Source organism: Oculina patagonica, chromosome 7, assembly GCF_052425735.1.
Source record: "Oculina patagonica isolate OP01 chromosome 7, crgOcupat, whole genome shotgun sequence".
NCBI lineage: Eukaryota > Metazoa > Cnidaria > Anthozoa > Scleractinia > Oculinidae > Oculina > Oculina patagonica.
Genome location: NC_135764.1, coordinates 25766495 through 25789104, shown reverse-complemented (window position 1 = coordinate 25789104; position 22610 = coordinate 25766495). Strand labels below are relative to the sequence as shown.

Below are 22610 nucleotides of genomic sequence, written 5' to 3'. Positions count from 1 at the left end.
GAGAAACTTGCTCAGCCAGATATATCAACTGACCAATAAACACATGCAGAATGCTCACGTGATTCAACATGGCGGCTTCTAAATCAAACTTGCTAAGCACTTTCCTCACTGTCTGTGGTGAAATGTGCAGTGAGTAAATGGCTGAGCAAACGGGCACGTGAGTCGAATAGCTCAGCTGGTTGCTCTAGTGTGCGGCAGGCTTAAGGTAGCTTGCAGTTAGCCTTTTTATTGGGATTAGACACTTCCGCCTTGCATGCCTTGCCGCCATGCCTCACATGTCTCGCATATTTGTTACACTCGGTCCCTTTTATGTACACAGTTCAACTGATTTTATGGTCATTTTACACAGGTGTGATATTAAAGCCTGAGGATCCACACAAGATACCACATATGATAGTGAAAAGAGGAGATGACGGAGAAACCAAATTCACTGTACAGCTCAGTGCACCGTTTACAGGAAAAGGAACAGTCCAATTTAAGCTTTACAGTAGTGACAGGGAGGACCCATTAACTGGCGGCCCACAGTTTCCTATTTTATTTATGAAACCAGGAAGGTAAGGGGCATTTTTAACATTATTGACTAAGGCGTGAAGAAAGAATTCACTAATGGCTGGTTTTCATTATGGGAGATGCGGTGGCCTAATGGTTAGTGTGACGGACTCCGGATCGAACGGTCTGGGTTTGAGACCTGGCCTGGGTCACTGCTTTGTGTTCTTGGGCAAGACACTTTACTCTCATAGTGCATCTCTCCACCCGGGTGTATAAATGGGTACTGGCAACATACACTGTAATGCTGAGGGAAGGGGGGGGGGGGTAGCCTGTGATAGACTAACATCCGATTCAGGGGGGAATGGAAATAATTTTATTCCTAGCTGCTTAATGCTACAGAAACCAGGGTAAGCTCCGGCAGTATGGGACGCTTGGCTCAACGCCTCCCTCTTTTCTTTTCCGGGTTTTCATTAACAGAGTCGTAGTCAGAGTTGTAACCATATTGGTAAGAGCGCTTATGACCTAGCCTGCGCCGCAGACAAAACCTAACCCTATACCTGCCATTTTTTTATGGGTCAAAGGCGTGAGATTTTTATCCTGAGAGTGCGAAGATTTCCGAAGACGATACGACAATGTCCGAAGACGTCCGAAGTATTCCGAAGACGGTCCGAACATATCCCGATCACAGTGCATGGACGTGTTTTGCTAAACACGACCTCGTTCCCTCAAAACTCTGTGATTTCGGGGAAAGTATCACCATTTACTCATTTTACATGGAGTTTTCGTTTCTCACATTGGTTTGAGTTTACATTTTTTTGGAAAGTGTGTCGTTTGTGGTTGTAATAACTCACATTTTTCGGCCAGGCGTGAGGTTTTGGTTCGTAAGCGTGAGTTGGCGTGAGATCGAAGTTTTCAACTCGCAGGCGTGAGACTCACGCCCAAGGCGTGAGAGTTGGCAGGTATATAACCCCGGTCAGGGTTTAGTTTCGTTGGCGGCGCAGAGAGTCATATTGAAAACCTCTACGGAATTAGAGTCTAAAGAATCAAAATGTTTTCATTTTCTTCCAAATTTTTGATTTTGCTCTATGACTTATTATCAAAAGTTTTTGGGCAGAGATTTTTTGTTTCATATTTTCTTGAATTTTTTCGTAACTCTCTTCTTTTCTTGAAGGTTTGTTGTGTTTGCTGAGGCAGCAAATCAAGTCAGTCAGGTTGTTTCCAATAAGATTATCGTTAGTGTGTTGGAACCAATTAGCGAGGTGAGAATGAAAAACTTTGTGCAATCATGTTAGTGAAGCTATTTCGAATATCACCAAAATGTGAAGTGTTGGTTCTTCTAGTGCACTTGAGAGAAATAAATAAGACTCCTCTCAAAAGAAATGAGTCTGACACATCTTGAGTGAAAGCAGCCTCCCACGCACACAGTACCAACAGCTCTGATTAATAAGGTTGACCTTGACCGCAGGACGCTCTCCGTGGGACGAGAACAAAACAATTGAAGGCGTAAGCGCAAGAAACGCACTTTGTGTTTTGGCCAAATTGAAAATTGTCACAAACAACTCCAAATTTCGCACGCAAGTTCATTTACGTGTGCTCAACACTGCCCTGTATTTAATTTTGCTGGTCTTTCCTTCGTTTTCGAAAAATAACACATGCAAAAAGACAAGGTTTTTGCTTGCACGGCGTCTTTTGACTTTTCTTTTACAAACGATAAACAAAGGAAACCTTTTGTTTCTCAAGACGATGAAGTCAGCTAAATTTTTAGGGTTACAATCCTAGCCCTAACGCAAAAGGTAACCCCAAGGCCGTAGGGTCGGGGTTAGAGTTTCAGATTAGGGTTACAGACTTAGCCCTAACGCAAAAACCTAGCCCTAACGCAAAAAAAAAAAAAAAAAAAAAAAAGTTTAACGCTAACCCCAAGGGATTAGGGAGTTAAGCCGTTTTCAAGTTAAGTTTAGGATCAGAGTGAGTCAGCCTCAACCTTTTATAGATCGCGCATTTAATGCAGTAAGCTTTCACGCCAGTTTGCTTGCAGCTAGCTTTTCTGCAGTCTGTTTGCAGTTATCTAGTTTTTGTTGTTGCGGGCAAGACTATTTTACTCTGTTACCGTTAGCTGTAATTTGCCGAGGTGAAAGTGAAATAAAGACTGATTGTTGATTGAATACGTTTGCTCGTGTTGTCACATTATACTAGTTTTGCTTTCAGTTGAGTGCCGCCGGCTTGCTCTCACTTCTATCTCCACTCCTTACATCATCACACATCTACAAAATCCCACGAAAACAAGATAAACTTATGAGGTTTTCGTTCGCACGAATCGATAGATTCATTGATGAATATTTAATGAGACACAGAAAATATTTTGCGAAGGGAAGGTGCCCTGGGGAACATATAAAGAATTTTTTTAAGTCTAAAACCAGGTCACTTCTCGGCAACTTTGTCGCGGCAGAACCTAAGCGGATCCTGCAAAACTCGCCTTGACGAAGTTCCCGGCAAGAAACCTCTTGTTTTAGACTCTCTATGCCGCCAGGCTCAAAACTACCTCGGTTTGTGCAACGTTTTTTCCGAAGCGCTAAACAGCGCTGTTGTACAAAACAAAGGCAGAAACATCACTCAGTTCTTCGAGCGATGCTGTAAACTTACGGGTATTCAGACTTAATGATGTCCTTCAACCACCTGGCAGCAGCACTTACGCTAAAACTAACCAAAGGCTTTAAATGATTTTCAGGAACAAACGGCCATTTTTTTTTTTCTCTTTCCTCTCACGTGACGCCTATCAGGTGACATCGCGTCACAATGTGTTCAGTTTAGTCCTTTTCTTAAAGTGAATCCTCAAAATGGTGGATAGGAACTAAAATCAAGGCTCTGACACGTTTTTCAACCTCCCCGGACAGTTAAATAATGCTAGAAGGAAAGATTTACACGCGATGTGTCGAAAAACTCATGCTGCTGGCTGACTGTGGAGAACGTAAGCTTTGCAAAACGCCTTTGTTCTTTGCATACGTAATTTCTAAAAAACGAAGCTAGATTCAGCGAATTTGAATACAGATCAATGTTAAGCACACGTAAACAAACTTGCGTGCGAAATTTGGAGTTGTTTGTGACATTTTTTTAATTTGGCCAAAACACAAAGTGCGTTTCTTGCGCTTAGGCCTTCAATTATTGTTTTGTTCTCGTCCCACAGAGAGCGTCCTGCGGTCAAGGTCAACCTTCGGGATTTTAGTAGGTAAAATCTGATTGGCTAAGCAGCGGAAAGGAATGTTGGCCTTAGTTAAGCAGGCGTTCGTGGGGAGGAGTGTAACACCATCGTCCCTTAGAACGACTGCGTGGGAGGCTGGAGTGAAAGGAGATGCATTTCAAAGAAAAATGGTGGTAACAAACTTTTGAGCGGTACTGTAAGGTGTGCATTATTAGTGATAAGAAATGGATAGGCTCGCAGGATGTACTTATAGCCTATTTTGGCTTATAGTTTACCACTAAATTTTCTCCGATACTGATTGGTTTCATTTGATCAGGTGACGCGATAGTGCTCATCCGCGGAGGGCACTAGCAGCCCATAGTGTCCGCCTGAGGAAAATACCTGGATGGATAATACTTATCCGTGAAAATTCTTTGTAAACAAGCGGACCTGCAGACAGAGCCCCCCACCCCCCACAAGTTCACTGCATTTAGTGGGTTTCTTGTCTGGTTATCTTTTGTTCGTTAAAGTTCAGCTTTCAAGACTTTTAAGACTAATATTTGAAGGCGTGAGCGCAAGAGACGCACTTTGTGTTTTGGCCAAATTGAAAATTGTCACAAACAACTCCAAATTTCGCACGCAAGTTCGTTTACGTGTGCTTAACATTGATCTGTATTCAAATTCGCTGAACCTAGCTTCGTTTTTTAGAAATTACGTATGCAAAGAACAAAGGCTTAACTCCCTAATCCCTTGGGGTTAGTGTTAAACTTTTTTTTTTTTTTTTTTTTTTTTTTTTGCGTTAGGGCTAGGCTTTTGCGTTAGGGCTAAGTCTGTAACCCTAATCTGAAACGCTAACCCCGACCCTACGGCCTTGGGGTTACCTTTTGCGTTAGGGATAGGACTGTAACCCTAAAAATTTAGCTGACTTCATCGTCTTGAGAAACAAAAGGTTTCCTTTGTTTATCGTTTGTAAAAGAAAAGTCAAAAGACGCCGCGCAAGCAAAAACCTTGTCTTTTTGCATGTGCTATTTTTTGAAAACGAAGGAAAGACCAGCAAAATTAAATACAGGGCAGTGTTGAGCACACGTAAACGAACTTGCGTGCGAAATTTGGAGTAATGTTGTTTGTGACAATTTTCAATTTGGCCAAAACACAAAGTGCGTCTCTTGCGCTCACGCCTTCACTTAATGTATTCTGTGCGTGAGTAACTGCTAGAAAAAGCTGATAAATTTTTGCATCTGGTTACATTAGGTTATGTCATTATGTACTAAAAACAATACTCTTACTACCAATTTGTTCCACCAGCTCTCAATTCATCATGAAGGAACAATTATGTTGGGGAAGCCAGTGCATTTAAGTGCACGTTTAAAGACAGGAACCAATGTTACCTTTTATTGGGATTTTGGTGACGGATTGGCAAGCAGTACGTTGAATACCACATCACGAAGTGTCACCTACAAATTCACCAAGTAAGAGATCTACAGGAATGTTATCGTTATTTAATTTTTTTATTAGACGTGTAATGATCAGGCTTGTCAATTCCTTTAGCCAGGGCTCAAAATTAGGACTTACTGGCCCGGGGGGGGGGGGGGGGGTACTCGGGATTTCAAGTGACGAGAATGGTCAAAGGATTTTTTTGGATTTGAAATTTTCAATTCCAGGATTTTTAAATTGGGTACGAAAATTTGGGAAGTATTTTTTTGGGGGGGGGGTGGCATGAATTAAAAAGGGATTTAAATAGGTATTTTTTGGTATTAAAAACGACCTAAAGATTTGCAGTAGTCTCTTGGCCGCATAGTTCTGCGAATAAAGTACAAAGACTGAACATGTTTCTAATGTTTTTCTTTGTGTTTTATCTTCAGATCATTCCCCCTTTCTGAAAGATTTAATGAGTCAGAAATTTGGCATTGGATTTTTTGGGGGTTGATTTTTGGGGGTTTTGGTTAAAGCCCTAGGGAATTTTTTGGGTCTTGATTTTTGCCCCCATTTGATCATCCCCATCACTTAAAATCCCAAGTACCCCTTACTGGGCTTACTGATCGCCAATGCGACTAACATTTCATCCTTGGCGACTAAACGTTCTGGTTAAGTCACCAAACCGGCGACTACATTGTCTCTGTGTTGACGATTAATAACGGCCATTTTCTCACACATTTGGTCCTTTCAGGAAATTAAAATAATTGGTAGATCTTTGCCTTTAAAATATTCAAAATGAGAAAAAAAGTCGATCCATCCTTTTCCTTCACTGTAAAAAAGATCCTCAAATGTCTGAAAACTTGCCGTCCAAAAAATCGCCCTATAAAGCATTGCAAATCCTTGAGCCTTCAGTGGTCACAATTAAGAGCATCTCATTATAATTTTATTTATTACCCACCTTTTTGTACAGGAAAGGAAAATACAAAATCAATCTCATTGCAAGAAATGGTCTCGAGGATGATGAGGAAGAGGCTTCCATCACAGTTTATGTGACTAACGTGCCACACTGCTACCCTCCTGAGATCAACATACTTGGAGTTCACAAGAATCAGGTCAGTTTAAATTAGTCATGTAGTCATAGTCATAGCAATTTTTGTCGGACAATTCTGTCCAAGGGGGAAAGGCGCAATGAAGTTAACCCTATGTGAAGCCGGGGGGGGGGGGGGGTACTCAGGATTTCAAGTGACAGGGATGATCGAAGGATTTTTTTGGGTTTGAAATTTTCGGTTCTGGAATTTTTTTGGATAGGAAAATATGGCAAGTATTTTTTTGGGTGTCTTGATTTAAGTATGGATTTTTTTTGGTATTAAAACAATCTAAAATTGGTAGTTCTGCGAATAAACTAACGGTATGTTATATCTTAAGATTATTCCCCCTTTCTGAAAAATGTAATGGGTCAGAAATTTGGCATGGGATTTTTTGGGGGGTTGATTTTTGGTCCAGGGATTGTTTTGGGTTTTGTTTAAGCCCTAGGGATTTTTTTGGGTCTTGATTTTTGCCCCCATTCGATCATCCCCGTCACTTTAAATCCCGAGTACCCCCCCTGGGATGTGAAGCACCAACCCGTGAAACAAGGCTGGGAGCAACACTAAGACACTGGGAACTCTGTGCCCTACTCTTTGCAATAAGTCTGTGAGTTCTTTAATGTCCCATGCTGACCATATAAAACTGAAGATGCAGGAGATGCGGCCTACAGTTTATCGTCCTTATCCGAGAAGACTAGAAAATCTAACCATTATTGTCATTATTATTGTGCGAACTGCTCTACACATGTTGTCATCAGGGCTAGGATCCCATCCAGTTTTCTGGGACGAGTGATCCATTCAGTAGTATGCCATTCAGCTGTGAGCCACTCAATTTGAACGTGATTCATTCTTTTTGGTAATATATTGTACGACATTCAATTGTACGACATTCAATATTGTACGACATTCAATTGTACGACATTTAATATTGTACGACATTCAATTTCATCCACCTGCCAATACTTCGCCATGTCCCTGGGCCTTCCTTTCTTTCAGGGTATTGAAGGCTGTCTGTACAAAAGATACACTGTATGTCCTTAAAAAGCCCAGTAAAATCAAACACTGTTAGAAATTTAGTTTTCCTGGACTTTGTGCCTATTCTCAATGTGAAGAGATCACCCTTTGATAGTTTATTTCCTGCCATATTATACAACAAGGGTACAAATACATGTACAATTGTATGGCACAAACTAAAGTATTTGTATGGGAAAAACAGAATCTGATGTCAAATAGCTAGCCGTTATGTAATAATGACTTTTGTTAATGCTTAAAATTAAACAGCTAGTAAACCGATCCAAAGAGATCCGCTTAGAAGCTGATGTCACTTTAAACTGCAGTGAGGCAAGGGAACTTCAGTACCTGTGGACGGTATGATACTTTAATGAACAGTACTTGGTTAATTAGGAGGTGGCTGTATTTAAGGTGGCTGAACACAGTTTTCTGATTTTCAGTTTTCTGGAGTATGTAACTTATATATTGCTCTCACGCCCAAACCGTTGCAGTTCACGAGCTTAAATTTGGCAGTTTACGAGATCAGCTACTGTATTTGAAATTTTTGCTTGTCGCGTTAGACCATGTTGCATTATCATGGCAACCCAACTAATTAAAAATAGGTCACCAAGGGTGACATGAGTCTAATGCCGTATGGCATAGTGATACAGATTGCGCGGTTTTCGTAAGCCGGTTAAAATTGGTTAGAGGTTTGTGTTCGGGAGTTTAATTTAAAATGCTTATAGCAAGCTAGGGGCATCGTGGATGATTATGGATGAAAACGAAACAGTCATAAATGTTATATGCTTCACAAAAGTTAAAGTATGAACAGGAGTTGATGTTACTTCTTCCGTATTGTCCGTAAAAGCAGAAACGATTAAACATTTGGACAAGATTGCGTGACGATTTACAAAAAGCATGTTCATTACAACAAGGGTTGAAGAACTTCACATCGTTTTCTTTCAGATTTTTCACCATTTTGATGATGACTCTTGAAACAGATTTTGGAATAAAAGCACTTGAAATAGTGACTGTTACTCCATTGTACTGTAAGCACTTAGTGACAGATTTTCCTAAAAACGGGTGTAAATGCTCACGTCAATTTTATAATGACCTTTTGAACGCTGGAAACTAGGCAATTATTATCGAGCTACCATACACAGGAGCGAAGACTGTTTATCATGATGTACAAATTTCGCGAATCATCACTTCCATATCAATGTAACCATTTTATGATTTTTCTAGCTGTAAGAAGAACTTAAGATCTCTGAGAGTCGTAAAAGCATGAAATTCGATTTCAGTGTATGGCAAAGGCCGGGACAGTGTAATACTGCAAAGCGGCCAAACAAACGCATTTTGATTTAGTCGCGTAACTTGATTTACATTTATCCATGTACATCTTTTATTTTTGAAGGTTTTTGTTTGCACTGTAAAGAAAAAATTGGTCAAAATTCGAATGACTTAAATACAAAAACCGAGGTAAAGTTTTCTATTTTTTAAAACAAAATAAATATTTGGTCGCATTGTGTAAATAAACGCGAGTCACCGTCGAAATATTTTTTCTCAAAGACGAAAAAGCAAGACGAAAACACAAGTGCTTAACTGAACTGAAAACGAAGATTTATTTTCACAAAAAGCTTACAAATGTCTTAACTGGAAAATTATTTCGTCCTGTTCAAGTGTTGAATAATCGTGACTTGAGAAAGAACTTTTAATTATGCGTGGGAACACGTGTCGCTGATTGGCTGTTTTTAATTGAAACTAATCGTGCGTGTCCGTACGGAGTCCGTTCTTGCAGCTGATCATTGTTTTCTACATTACAGCGAACGATTATCGATCCCGAACCATTCCCTTGGGATTGCTAACAGCTTTTTTCATATAACAAAGAGTCTAATGCGCATGCGCAAAGCGCACGCAAGCATTAGACTCAAAAATCAACCAAACAAGTTTAATTTGGCTCGACTTCAGAAAATTCAGTCATTGGATTTTTTTCATTGTTTGTGTAATAACAAACTCTGAGATTTTAACACTGAAGTAGTAAAGTTTTGACAGAGGGAATTTTTTTTTTTTTGCAGCTTTATGTTTTATCGTTATGTCCAAGAATGTTTGAAAATCCCTTTGTTAAATTTCCTTTGTTAATTTTTTTCTTTGTCCCACGCTCGTGTCATGTTGAATAATTTCTTCACTATAATATCACCGAGCTTGAAATTTACCATCTTTATTATTTACTAGTAGTACATATTTGATGATTTAGACATTGCTGATCCTAGCAGTATGCAGGACGCGTGTCATATATATCAACCTAGTAAATGGCCCAGCTCACAATGAGTCTCTCATAGCTCAGTTGGTTAGAGCACCCAACTGGTATCTGGGAGGCCATGGGTTCGATTCCTGTCTGGGACTCATATTTTTTCTTTGTCCCACGCTCGTGTCATGTTGAATAATTTCTTCACTATATATCACTGAGCTTGAAATTTACTCTTTATTATTATTTTACTAAAGGTATCTCTGCCAAAACTTTAGATAGTAGTCTTGATGTGACCACAGCTCCGACAAGTGACAAAAATGCCTAGAATGGCGGATGAAACAGCGACACCAAGCATTTTGAAATTCAGCAAGCAACTCTGGGACCCCCCTGGCAGGGCCTCATTAATCTTTTATTTATTTAACCAACATTTCAGATAACTCACACTGAGAAATCCCCCAGTGTGCTTGTGAAGCCCGCAGGAGTCAGCTTCACAGAACAAGTTCTTATCGTCCCGCCTTGTGTGTTGGATTACGGAAAACATCACTTCCAGCTTGAGGTACATTGTATGTAAATTTGCCCTTTCAGTCCCCTAACCCTGCAGCAGTCAAATGCAAAAATCCAACACCACTTCCGGTTTTCGTCATCCTCAAACTTTGCAAGAATTTCATGCGAAAAGGAAAACATTATAAAAATGGTATGGTGAAAGAAAATTATGAGTGGGGAAACTCAGTGGATATCAGTCATTAAATTAACAATGCATAAACTTGAGGGGTATAAACCTTAACTTTCCAGTGACGGCGTTAACTTTTTCTTTAAAGCAAGAAATTGCGGAAATTTAAGTGGTTTGTATGGAGCTGTTTGGTCAAAGTTTGAACTGCGCGCATGATCGACGTTTGACCGTTGTGTGCCCCTGACCAGAATAACAGTTCTCCTTGCTGACTGTTATGCTTTTCTATAACATTCATTGTGATAATTTTAAGTTTCTATGTAGACATAGATATTATAAGTGTTGCCTCATCTGTAAGACAGTTCTTTATTTAAACTATTTTCAGAGGCAAAATATCATTTACAGATTTTATTTTGCATGAATGTTAAATCAGAGCCAATTTGTAATTTCTGAAATTTTGAGGTGGGGTCATACATGTCGATTTTGAGAAAAACGCCATTGAAACTTCTAGTGCCCAGTCCCCTCTTAAGCAACCGATCGTTCATTTTGGCTGTTTTTTGGTTGTTTATAAGGGAATTTTTATTGTTCAAATTTCACATAATGATGGTTGTACACAGTAGACAACAATAATAAGAGAAAGATAAGACATTTCTGAATGGTTTTAAGAGAGTTAAAAGTTGGGCTCATTTACCCCCTCAAAACTATAGTAAGTCACCTTAAAAAGGGAAACTAAGAGAGGCTTGCAACTGACTTGTGCAAGCAAATTTGAGAGCTCCTCTCTGAAAGGCAAGCTGGATTTTCAAGTTTTTGAAGCCCTGCATAGACCTCTGCTCTGCGGTCTCTATTAAGCACCTAAACCCTTTACATTTGTTGTCATGTATCTTACTTCAAATGCATATTTTATAACACTTTAAATTTATGAAACTGACTTGCAACTTCTCTTCAGGTTAAGGTAAAAGGCACAGGCTTATCAGCAGAGAGGAAGCAAATTCTTAGGATTTTGAAGAGTCCATTGGTGGCAGTTATTGAGGGAGGTACGACGAAGGTCGTTAGCCGTAAAAGCAAGAAAATCACAATGGATGCATCTTCTTCTCATGACCCTGATTCCCCAGATGAGGGAAATAACATTAGGTAGGAAAAAGCAAAAAAACGTGAATTTGTATTTTCCTGTTACTTAATACATACATACCGTCAAATTGTCATGAGTTGCCATCCAGGGAAACGAGGGTTAGTATAGAGAGTTGTGGAAGGTGGCAGGGGGGGGGGGGGGGGGTGCTTTTATGGTATACGGTATGTTACAAGCCAAGCTATGGAACAATTTAGTACAGTGAGGTCCTTTAGCTTAGAGAGGAGACCAATTAATGCAACAGCCAATATTCTTCTGGTATGATCCTGAACAAGCTTGGTTTATAAGGGATTTATTACATGACTTTATCAGTAAAAAAGAGTGGAAACAGTTATGTAGAAATTTGTCCAATAGTTGAAAAATATTATTCCAGTAATTAAGCATTCCGATTGGCTGAGTTTAGTTATTGGGCCCATCAGTTGTTTCAGTTGTGCAACCCTCCAAGTTTATTTATTTCCTTAGTGGCCATTTGGCCACCAACTACTCAAGTTTTGGTCGCCAGTGAAAAATTTTAGTCACCAAATTAAGCTGATGCTTTCAATCCTTCCTCTCAATTTTAGTCGCCAGGCTGGCGACCTTGGTTCAAATTTAGTCGCCAGCTCCAAAATTTAAGTCGCCATGGCGACTAAAATGGTCTTAACTTGGAGGGTTGTTGTGTAAGAAAGTATAATAAAGAGATTGGCTAAAGGTTCTTTTAAGGTCATTCCCCTGTTTTGCATTGCGCTTCCTTACTTCCTTATACCGGTAGTTTAGGGATATATGTACAGTATGTATGGAGATAATAAAACAACTTTTCAAATCTTTTTTCTTTTAAACGTTTTAATTCATTTCTTTCAAAGCTGTCACTATCTTGTTATTTGTTTATAATAAGTGTTTTATGAAAACTACTGATCAACACCTTTCAAAGGATGCATCATACAGTACATGGCTATCTGGTCTATATTTTTTAATTTACAAGAAAAGACCATTTGCCTTAGGGAGGCCCCGCCAGGGGGGGTTCTCGTATCACTCGTCTAAATTTAAAAAATAATGTTCCGTGTGGCTGTTTTATCGCTGTTCATGTCACTGCCGGTAACTTAAAATAATTGAAGGAAAACTGCTTGTCCTTGTCGGAATTTATAATAAGTTTTTCCAGAAGGGTTGTTGTTTGTCGCGATTTTATTTTATGTGCTGTCGCTACTTTTTGGGCCATGTCACTTGTCGGAATTTACCCTGGCAGGGCCTCAATTATCAAAACATAATTCCATCATCACTTCGTCACCATTATCATTAATTTACTGTACGTTTACACACAGGTTTCATTGGAGTTGTAATCCGTTAGGAAACAGTAACATCTCATGTTTTAATGAGTCAAGAACCCCTGGAATGAACAGAAAGCTCAGTGTTCTTACATTTCAATTGGACTGGCTGTTGGCAGATAGCGTATTTCAATTTACAGTTACAGTCTCGTCGGTAAAGGATTCCCGCAAACATACAGCACTGCAGATTCTGTTTGTGGACACCAGAGAAGCACATCTGTGAGTTTCAAGTCTCTTTTATGCTAACCTTTTCTGCTACTGTTATGATTCAAGATTCAATTTAGCGCCCTCCTTCCAATTAGCGTCCCCTTCCGAATAAGCGCCCACCAATGAATGTGTTTTTATCAATAAGCGCTCCTATTCCAATATGCGCCCCCATTCTAATAAGCACCCCCATTCTTATACAGTGCCCCTATTCAAATACATGTAAGCATCCCTATTGTGTATAACTGCAACCCTCCAAGTTTACTTTTTCCCTTAGTGGCCATTTGACCACCAACTTCTCAAGTTTTGGTCGCCAGTGAAAAATTTTAGTCACCAAATTAAGCTGATGCTTTCAATCATTCCTCTCAATTTTAGTCGCCAGGCTGGCGACCTTGGTTTAAATTTAGTCACCAGCTCCAAAATTTTAGTCGCTATGGCGACTAAAATGGTCTTAACTTGGAGGGTTGAACTGCCCGTGCTGAAGTCATCGACGTTGATAAACTCATGAACATTCACCGTATCGTACATGTATGTATTTACTGCTAAAACGAACAATTGTTTTAAAAGTAACTGAACTTCCAACAATTTGTTACAGTTACAGTTTCTGTTATTGTTAGTTATTTTAATATTTATTTAAGTTTTGTTTTGAACATTTTGTTTTTCTTACAAAATTAAATAAGCGCCCTGCCCCGAATAAGCGCCCTGTCTCGAATAAGTGCCCTCCCTTGAGGTGCCAAAAGTAAAGAAGCGCCCAGGCGAATCATTATATGGTATGTAGTGTTAGTTTCTTATACAAGTGTTTGCTTAATGTTGGGACACACGATGTACATAAAAAGTCACATCATCTTAGGAAAGTCAAACAAGCTTAAAATTAAATTGAAGGAAACCCTTTTTTGAAATGATAAAAAAAAATTCCAGGCAAAAATTGAACAGTATTGAAGTGTTGCCCTTGTTTCTGAGGTTGTTGTTGTCAGCACGCCACAACATTGATGGCACAACAATCATCATTGTCCCACTGCCCATGTTATTGTGCCACTGCCATCATTCTCGTCACCATCACCACTGTCGTCATAATTTGTGTTACACCCAAGTTGGTATGTAGGGTCACAAATTGACCAGTGCCAATGAGTTTATGGTACCAAATGTTACAGTGTGTCACATGTAGCTAAATATTGTTTAGGCAAAGTTAAACTCCAGCCAATGTGGCCAGTGGTCTTCCCTGCTGCAATACGTGACCTGTGGGGTGGCCCATACATATATTATATATACATACATCACTTTTCTTTACCCTCGGATTTGTAGAGTAGCTTATACAGCTAATATCTACGAGCATTTCACAGTAAGCACAGTACAACGGGCAAAGACCAAACCACAACACCGGGAACTCCATGTCCTACTCTTTATGATAGGTGTGTGGGTTTTTTAATGTCCCCTGCTGACCAAAACACTGAAGATACAGGAGACGGGGCCTACGGTTTATAATTGTCCTTATCTGAGAAGACTAGAATATCTAACCATTTGCAGATGTTATTGCAAAGGCAGCATATTCTCCTCAGTTAAATTTAAGACCCTGAGTGTTAGTCCGGTCTGGGACTCGAACTTGAGACCTCCCGGGAATCACTGGGAATGGCTACTGTGCATTGCATTTAGCTGATCTTTGCAGATCAATTAATTTACTGCGTGACCTCTTTGCTGCATTTTGCATCTGGCACTCGGATAACCTTAAAGATACCCGTTCCCAAGCTCATCTATTTGCAATAAGTTTAAACCCAAGTCAGTAAGCAGGGATCGACCCCAACCCTCCAAGTTAAGACCATTTAAGTCACCATGATGACTAAAGTATTGGAGCTGGCGACTAAATTGAAACTAACGGTGCCAGACTGGCAAAGCGCGATCTTAATTTTGTGACTAAAATTTTTCACCGGCGACCAAACTTGAACAGTCGGTGGCCAAATGGCCACTAATGGAAAAAAATAAACTTGGAGGGTTGGTCCTAAACTGATCTCTGCTTATGGGCCTATTTTCCTACAAATAATTATTTTATCACCAATTTTGATTGTTATGCTCGAACTTTTGTAGCATTTTTGTAGCATTCCAAACCCACTGCATAGTAGTTCTTATTTTTATTCTTACTTCAAGACCTGTTTGTAACAGAATCACCTCAGTTACATGTTGTATTTATTTAATTACATACATGTTAGGAGGCAAGATAACACCACATTCAATAAAGTTGTCTGGATAGTGCCAGGAAGCACAATGCTTTAGGTACAAACTGTTCATGGAGTTGTTGTTGTTGTTTTTTTCAGGTTGTCTGCTAACTGCCCCCAGTGTGACAAGGGACTTATAAATCCAAGTGTTCCCCTAGTTATTACAGGCTTGTGCTTGTCATGTCCCTTGGAAAACGCCAATATCAAGTACAAGTGGCAACTCTTTCACGTTGGCGATGTTAAGGACAAGAAGTGGGAGGTAGAAGAGTGTCAAGCTGGTCAAATAGACAGTGCACCGAGCAGTGGAATGCCTAATTCTGGTGTAAGAAGTACACACGCGCCGTCGCCTACACTACCACCATCACAATCTCAAACGACTGCAGCAAGCAACTTGGTTGTTGGTACGACATTACATCACCCAACTAATGGCCCAGTAAACAGTCAAACTGTGAAACCAACGAATGCACAACAGAATCATGTTAAATTTGCTAAAGGACGAATCTGCAGAGATCCTGATCAAATCTTAGGGCCTACTTCACGTCCACCTGTCAGGCACTCCACAAGGCGTCCTCCAGTATTTCCAGGAAGTGGTGGTGGCAGTGGTTCGGGAGCTGGCGGGGGCTTTGGTCACGGTAGAGGAAGCGGCAGGGGTAGTGGTGGTGGTTGGGGGACAGGTGCTGGGCAAGGAACAGGGACTGGAACTGGAACTGGGTCAGGAGTTGACCCTGACTTTGGAGCTGGGGCTAAAAATGAAAGCAAGGTGTCCACAACTGCTTCACAACAAAATTTCACTACAGCGGCTCCAGTGACTGACGACAATGACAATGATAATGACAAAGACAAGGACAAAGATGATGACGATGATGATGATGATGGCCCTCCTGATCTTTACAACCCAACATATGTTCCAGCATCTGCAAAACATTCAGCCAGTATCATTAGACTAAAACCCAGAGAAATGCGACTCCCGGAGAAGCACACAACTACAGGCCTCAAAAGCCAAAACTTTGTCTTACTTGGCAAGTTCCTTAAAGGAGGACGTACATACATGGTGTCGTTCAAGGTATCTGATGGTAAGACTGGACGACAAGGAAAAGCGACTGTCTACTTCAACACAAGTGTCATTCCGGAGTGTGGAGTGTGTACAATAGGGCCTTCTGAGGGAGTTGCCTTGGAGACCACATTTCAGCTGATGTGCTCAAAGTGGACTCCTGTGGTAAGCGACTAAGCAGAGTAAAATAATTAGGGAAGTGGTCATAACAAGTGTACTCGACAAGGATCCACCTTGTGTAGGGGTAGGGGGTTATGCAAGATACCACCTGTCTGATTAGCCAAATGGACAAAATTTATTTGCCTCAAAATTCAAGTTGAGAGTTTCATATTCGGTGTGCATGAAGCTTGTATTGCTGGAGATATGGGCACAATGAGGTTTTAATACTTTTCTTAGTTTCTACTCCTGATAGAGTGGGGGCTATACAAACAAGAAAGTGGGAAAGGTAGGGTACAGGAAGAGACCACCTGTCTGTTTGCAGAGTGGTGGGTCCTGTCTGAGTACAATAGTTTTGACCATTTCCCTTTTTGCTTGTTGTCAGTTTGTCACTGATGTTATTACAGTGAAACATGAATGAAGTGCCAAGGGACTGGCAAAAAGTGTTCATTGTTTCTCCTCCTTTTGGGCAGTGGGGATGGCGCAGTGGTGAGGCCTCGCCTTCCACCAGTGTGGCCTGGGTTCCATTCCGACCGGGTGGCATATGTGGGTTGAGTTTGCATGTGTTATTTTGCGAAAATGAAAGAAAGACCAGCGAAATGAAACACAGGACAGTGTTAAGCACACGTAAACAAACCTGCATGCGCAATTTGGAGCTGTTTCGATAATGTTCGAATTAGCCAGAAATTCCAGGGGCCGTTCTTCCCCGGAGCTCTTCAATTTATCATAGTTAAGGACAAGGAGCAAGAGCCTTGTCAGTAGCGTGTTCCAGGCATCTGGCATTTGTTTGTAGTGTTAGTGGCATTCATATGGTTGCTGGAGTGCTGGGGCCAAATTCCATCCAGATGTGTCTCCATTTTGTACATGGGTAGCCATCCCATGTGCTTGTGTTTGTTGTTCATTTGGCATGGCATTCTTTAGTTTGGAGTAGCTTTCTCAGCATTCAATTCCTTCCCTCCCCTGGGTCCGGGCCATTTATCTGGGAGCTGAGTGTTTGGTTTTCTTCCACTGAGCAATTTGAGCTTGAGTGTGACGGGTGCTTGGGTTCGGGTGGGGGCCTGAGGCAGGGGGCTCGTGGCTGGGTTGCGGGTTTGGGCAGGCCAGTCGGGTGTTCTGGCACCTTGGGGTGTGATTCCAATTGCAGCCCCCGGGTCCCTTGGGCACCTAACCTCCACTTGTGATGTGGGCGTTAATACTGTTTTATGTTAGATTACTCAAGTTATGTGTTGCTCCCAGCAGTTATTTAGTTTATCAATCTCTTTGGTAGGGTCGAGGTCCTCTAAGCTTCCACATAAGCTACAGTGTTGATGACAGTAACGACAAGGAAAAGCTTTTGATCTACTCTGGGTTCAGATCAGTGGTACCATTTGTACTACCAGCTGGACTAGCTTCCTCTAATCACACAGGTTTGTAATTAATTGCTGTAGTGACTGATCTGAGTGTAGTCTTAAAAACTTAAGCTCTGCATTTTAACCCTATTCAGACCGGGCTTTTTTGGACCTTCTCAGACCGGGGGGGGGGGGGGGCTTTGGAAGACCCCCTATGTAACTTCCAGAATATTTAAGCAATCACCATGAAACTTATAGGATGTATAGTACGTCCAAAACTCTTTCTTGTGGTATACGTCACGTGGGATGGCGACGTCACATCACGTGACAATTACATCATGATGTCAAAACAGCCACCATCTTGAATCCGCCATCTTGGATTTCAAAATTTTTGCAAAATGCCAGAAAACCACCCAAAATCACTGCAAAGTACTCAAAATGAAAAAAAATATGCTTTAAACCCGTAAAAATGTAAAAATAATTCCATTTAAGTTGATTTTTAGTAACAGAAACACGCAAAATTACAAATTTGGTAAAACATGCCTGTCAAAATGCTGTTGCCATGGTGATGTCAAGTTCCTGACACATCATCCAACCCTACAAATTTGTTGCCAGATAAATTTTAGGAAAACTGAGAAAGTTTGGTGCCAGCGTTTGGTTAAATCTTAAAAAAGTTATAAAAGTTCAAAGTCAGTGCGGGCCTCAAAAGCCCCCCCCCCCCGGTCTGAATAGGGTTAATGTTAAGGTGTGTGTGTGGGGGGGGGGGGAGGGGAGGGGGGAGAGAGATGGTGAATAGGAGTATGCAAAAACGTCAATCTGTGCTATGTTTTGGTCCATTGATCTGGCACAATTTTCTTGTTTTTTTGGAAAAAGGAGAAAATTAATGCCAACCTTCTGCCCAAGGCTGAGCAAAGTTCCATTATCCGAACTTCGTTAGATCCACAATTAGATCCATGATAAGATACACGATTTGAACTTCAGGACAGGCAAAGCTTGGAATCTGGGCCATGTTCCAGGATTCCATGTCTTCTTGAGAGACAAGCATCTTTAAACCAAGCACTTTGTTTCATCCAGCAGTTTTGAAGGTTCTTGCATGTTGAGACCCCAATGTCTTTTCCTCTCCCTCTTCCTAGTCCCCCCCCCCCTCCAACCTCCAACCTCCTTTCTTGACTGCCTTGTCAGTGTAATAGGGCCTGTTTCCCGTGGCATGGGAGGATCATGGCTGGGTTGCTGGGATCTGCCAGGGAATGGGCCACTCCTCTATTCAGGAATACCAAACATGGAAGCTCTTGGACGTCTCAGGCACCCAACATCCATTTAGTGATATGGTTGCTAATATCACTGTAAGTTATAAAAGGATGCTTTCTTTGTGTTGTAGTTCAAATTCATGTGACAGTGAGCAGTGGAGAAGGAACTAAGCAAAGAGTACAGCCATTAAAAGTAAAGGTGTCACCTAAGACTGCTACAGAAGGAGTCACTATGGAAGAAATATTGTAAGATTACTATTTACAAGTTTACAATAGCATAGGTACTGAATGAAACGCCCCCAGCCCCCCCCCCACCCCCCTCCCCCCAACACCAACGTTTATATCCTCTCTTGGAGGTCAAAAACAGTAATAAAGGCCACCACATTTAGGCCCTGTCCACACCGACTCGGGTAAATTTGAAAACAGAGAAATTTAAAAACGCAGCGTAAATTGTTTTCCATCCTCATTAACCCAGGTAAATTTGAAAACGATACGCTTCTTTGGTGAGCGTTTTTGAAAAGCTGCAGGTTCAGTGTGGACGGTTGGCCTAACCAGAGAAAAAAGGATACGTTTCCAAATTTACCCTGGTCAGTGTGGACAGGGCCTTAGTAGAAGGAGTACATTCTGGCATTCATGATAGGGAGCAGCATTCAACTAACAAACTGAGCCCAAATGCAAAATGAAATTTATTTCAGTGGTTAGAGTAATTTGCTCTCAACTAGTGATAAGTCAAAAGAGGTTTGCATAAAATGATATGATATTGTGGTCTGTTTTTATTGTTAGGTTGAATGAAACAGTTGGAAAGTATCTGTCTATGTTACAAGAGGCAGGGAATGAACAAGGTGTCAGGCAATTTATAACAGCATTGGCGAATTCTCTCAACAGGTAACTCAATCTGTTGTACATGTATTAATTAACACTAATAAAAAAAGCCAAAAAAGCCAAGAACAAAACAAACAAAAAATAATAATTAACATTTAATTACTGTTTTCATTTCTCTTTTGAACTTCACTTAAATAGTTGTCCTTCAAAAAATGCTTTTCAAAACACTTTAACAGTGCTATATTCAACAAAAACTAATGTTATGTCACTTGCTAAAGAATTTCTAAGGAGCAAATAACAAATATCTTAATATCTGGAAAGTGACTTACGTCAATTTTTCTGCTGTATTTCAGGCTTGGTTCTGTCAAAAATGTGAGCTCCAAATTTCACCTGAGAATGCAGATAAGGGAGAAGCTGCTGCTGCTTATTAGGAATCTCACTGTTAACGACAAGGTAACGAGATTATTATTAGCAAATCTGTCATTAGCAATCTGTCTGCTTATGGGAGGTCTGACAGATTTCCATTTATGGGAGGGTAGGAAAAATCGTTTTTAAAATCTCTTTGTGGAATTCATATTAATTTTGATTCAATTTTATTTTTAGAATTCAGTGTTTCAAACATGCTTAGCTCTGCAAACACTGACCGCAAGGCCAGACGAGGTACTTATCATAACTTACTGTATAGTGTACTCATATGAGAGGTGTCACAAGGTTCCCTAATTGAAATTTGCAACTTAGATGCTCTCATGTTTCCCAGGAATCAAAACTAAGTTTTTTTCTTATTAATGTCCCGTAATTTAAGGCAATTTCGGCACTGACCAACTGGTCATAGAATTATCTGAAATATCACAATAACGACTTAAAACTGTAGAACTCAAAAGAAACACAGAAAGGCCAAAAAGCGGCATGGATGGGCAAAATTCGAGAATATTTAAACGGATTGCGTTTCAGGGTTTGGGTAAACTTGAAAACGTTGGCCCGACTTTTTTTCAAGTTTATCTCAATTTGTATGAAAGTGTCATTTACGATGCACAAAAATGACAAAAATCATCCTTGTTTGTGATGTGGCCGTGATTTTGTCAATAAAAGACTTTTGCTCTGCCAATTTGACGTTTAGAGCTCTTAAAGATGAATTCCAGTCCGTACTGCGCAATCTCGGCTGCAATGTTTATGTGAGCCTCACACGAAGGGAATGTTTACAAGCAAAACTAAAAATTCCGCAACAAACTTACCTTTTTCTTCATTATTAACGCCAGATATCCTTGCAAAACAAATAATAACGAGCAGAAGAACCTTTACGCTATTTCAAACCGACGTTTCAGCTCATCGGAAATTCTTGAACGAAACGAACTGTAATGGCGGACTAAAAAACGTCATGTATGCTGTCACCGAAGTGTAATGTTTCAACGAATTCAAAACAAAAACGTAAACAAACCCCGAGTCTGCGCAAGACGGACTGGAAATCAGCTTTAATTAACGAAAATAAATAGAATGACCTAAAATACCGTGACCTAGCCCCTTTAATGGTGCATTATTTTTCATTCGAAGCTTGCTGAGAGGAGTGTGGAAACAGCATCTCACATACTGCAGCATCTTGGTGATGTGATGCAGGCCACACAGAGTAGCATGCGTGCCAAGCGGATAGAGGACAGATTTTTACTCAGCCAGGAGTTTATTCAGGCAATGACAAGAGTAACATCCAACCTGATTGAAGCTGCATCAACACTCATTCACAGGTATTTTTTCCAGTATAAACTTACCAATTCTCCTGCTTGTCTCTATATATTTCTTTTAGCACTAGTTGGGAGATTCTACTGGAAATCAAGATTTTCTTAGAGAGGCTACGTTACGGGATTTTGCAGATTTTTGGTCTTAACTGTTCTGAAATTAGTGGTATGCAAACATCATAAAAAAATCATCTTTGAACCTCTGAAGGCAAATATGACCTTAATTTGTGGATAGAAATCAAGCTACCGCTATAAATATCGATTTTTTTTTAAGGCATGGGGAAACAACTTGAAAAGTTAAGCCTTAATATCTCAAATTGCAATTCATTTCCATCCGAGCCATCCGCAGCCAAAGATGCTTGTTAACAGTTTCAGTGCTCTTGTATAGCAATTTTTAATTAAAATGGTCCATTATTTTTAGGTTTCCTTCGACACAAATAAAAATTTTGGCTGTTCAAAAATCTTGTAAAATCCGTGACAAAGCCCCTTTAAGCCCTGACCAAACGGTAATGCAAGTAGACGCAATTTGAGAACTTGCCTCTCCGTTTGGCCAGGACTTGCGTGCATTTGTGTTTACTTGCATACACTTGCGTTGACTTGCTTCACTTTGGTCGAGATCAAATTTGCACTTAAGTAAACGTAAGTTTTTCACCGTTTGGCCACCCAACGCAAGTCAACACATTTTTTGCAGTTTTCTTCAAATCCTGAATTGCACCTCGTAGCATTTAAAATGGCTTTTTGCAAACTTGCGTACAGTTGCGACTAAACGCGCGTGTCCGTTTGGCCACCCAACATAAGTCTTTACGCAAGTTCAACTTGCGATTACTTGCGTTCACTTGTGTTACCGTTTGACCAGGGCTTTAGTTTTATTTGAGGCAATGATCACTGCCTTCATTCTTGTGGCTTGTATGCATGGATTATGTGGACAAATGATCATTAATCGATTTTACTCATCTAGGAATGCAAGGATATCATTTATCAGGCAAAAAGCTGAAGATAACGTTCTCCTCAGGGCAACTGAAGCTGCTGAGAAACTCATCAAGGTTAGCACTTGTCCCTTTCATGCAATATACGGTCAAAACAGCAGATACATTCGACTTCAAATAATCACTCTTAAATAATGATTACATTCCTAAATTTCATTAGTTAAATGGCACTGCTTTACATTATACATTTACATACATACATTATATTCCGTGGCCCTATGGGGCTTTTCAGTGAAATATTTAAATAAAAAATAAATAAATAAAAATAAGTGAGTGAATGAATATGAATTAAATAGGTAAATAATACATATTTAAAATTAATTACAAAAGTAAAATTCCTAAAGTTAAACTAAATTAAGCTAAAACAGTTCATTAAAAGTGTCTTCCT

General features: G+C 40.2%; 1 protein-coding gene across 1 annotated transcript in view; it reads left to right on the top strand.

Annotated features, from left to right (window-relative positions):
• Positions 1–22610, top strand: part of LOC144660425 (polycystin-1-related protein-like) — a 66989-nt gene that overhangs the window by 8444 nt on the left and 35935 nt on the right. Inside the window, exons 6-21 of the mRNA XM_078521040.1 lie at positions 350–554; positions 1661–1748; positions 4970–5133; positions 6051–6192; positions 7447–7533; positions 9837–9959; positions 11017–11201; positions 12492–12713; positions 15005–16121; positions 17380–17518; positions 18819–18933; positions 19471–19572; positions 19863–19962; positions 20113–20169; positions 21058–21245; positions 22195–22279. Of these exons, the coding sequence (XP_078377166.1) occupies positions 350–554; positions 1661–1748; positions 4970–5133; positions 6051–6192; positions 7447–7533; positions 9837–9959; positions 11017–11201; positions 12492–12713; positions 15005–16121; positions 17380–17518; positions 18819–18933; positions 19471–19572; positions 19863–19962; positions 20113–20169; positions 21058–21245; positions 22195–22279 (3119 nt within the window). The remainder of the gene's footprint in view (positions 1–349; positions 555–1660; positions 1749–4969; positions 5134–6050; positions 6193–7446; positions 7534–9836; positions 9960–11016; positions 11202–12491; positions 12714–15004; positions 16122–17379; positions 17519–18818; positions 18934–19470; positions 19573–19862; positions 19963–20112; positions 20170–21057; positions 21246–22194; positions 22280–22610) is intronic.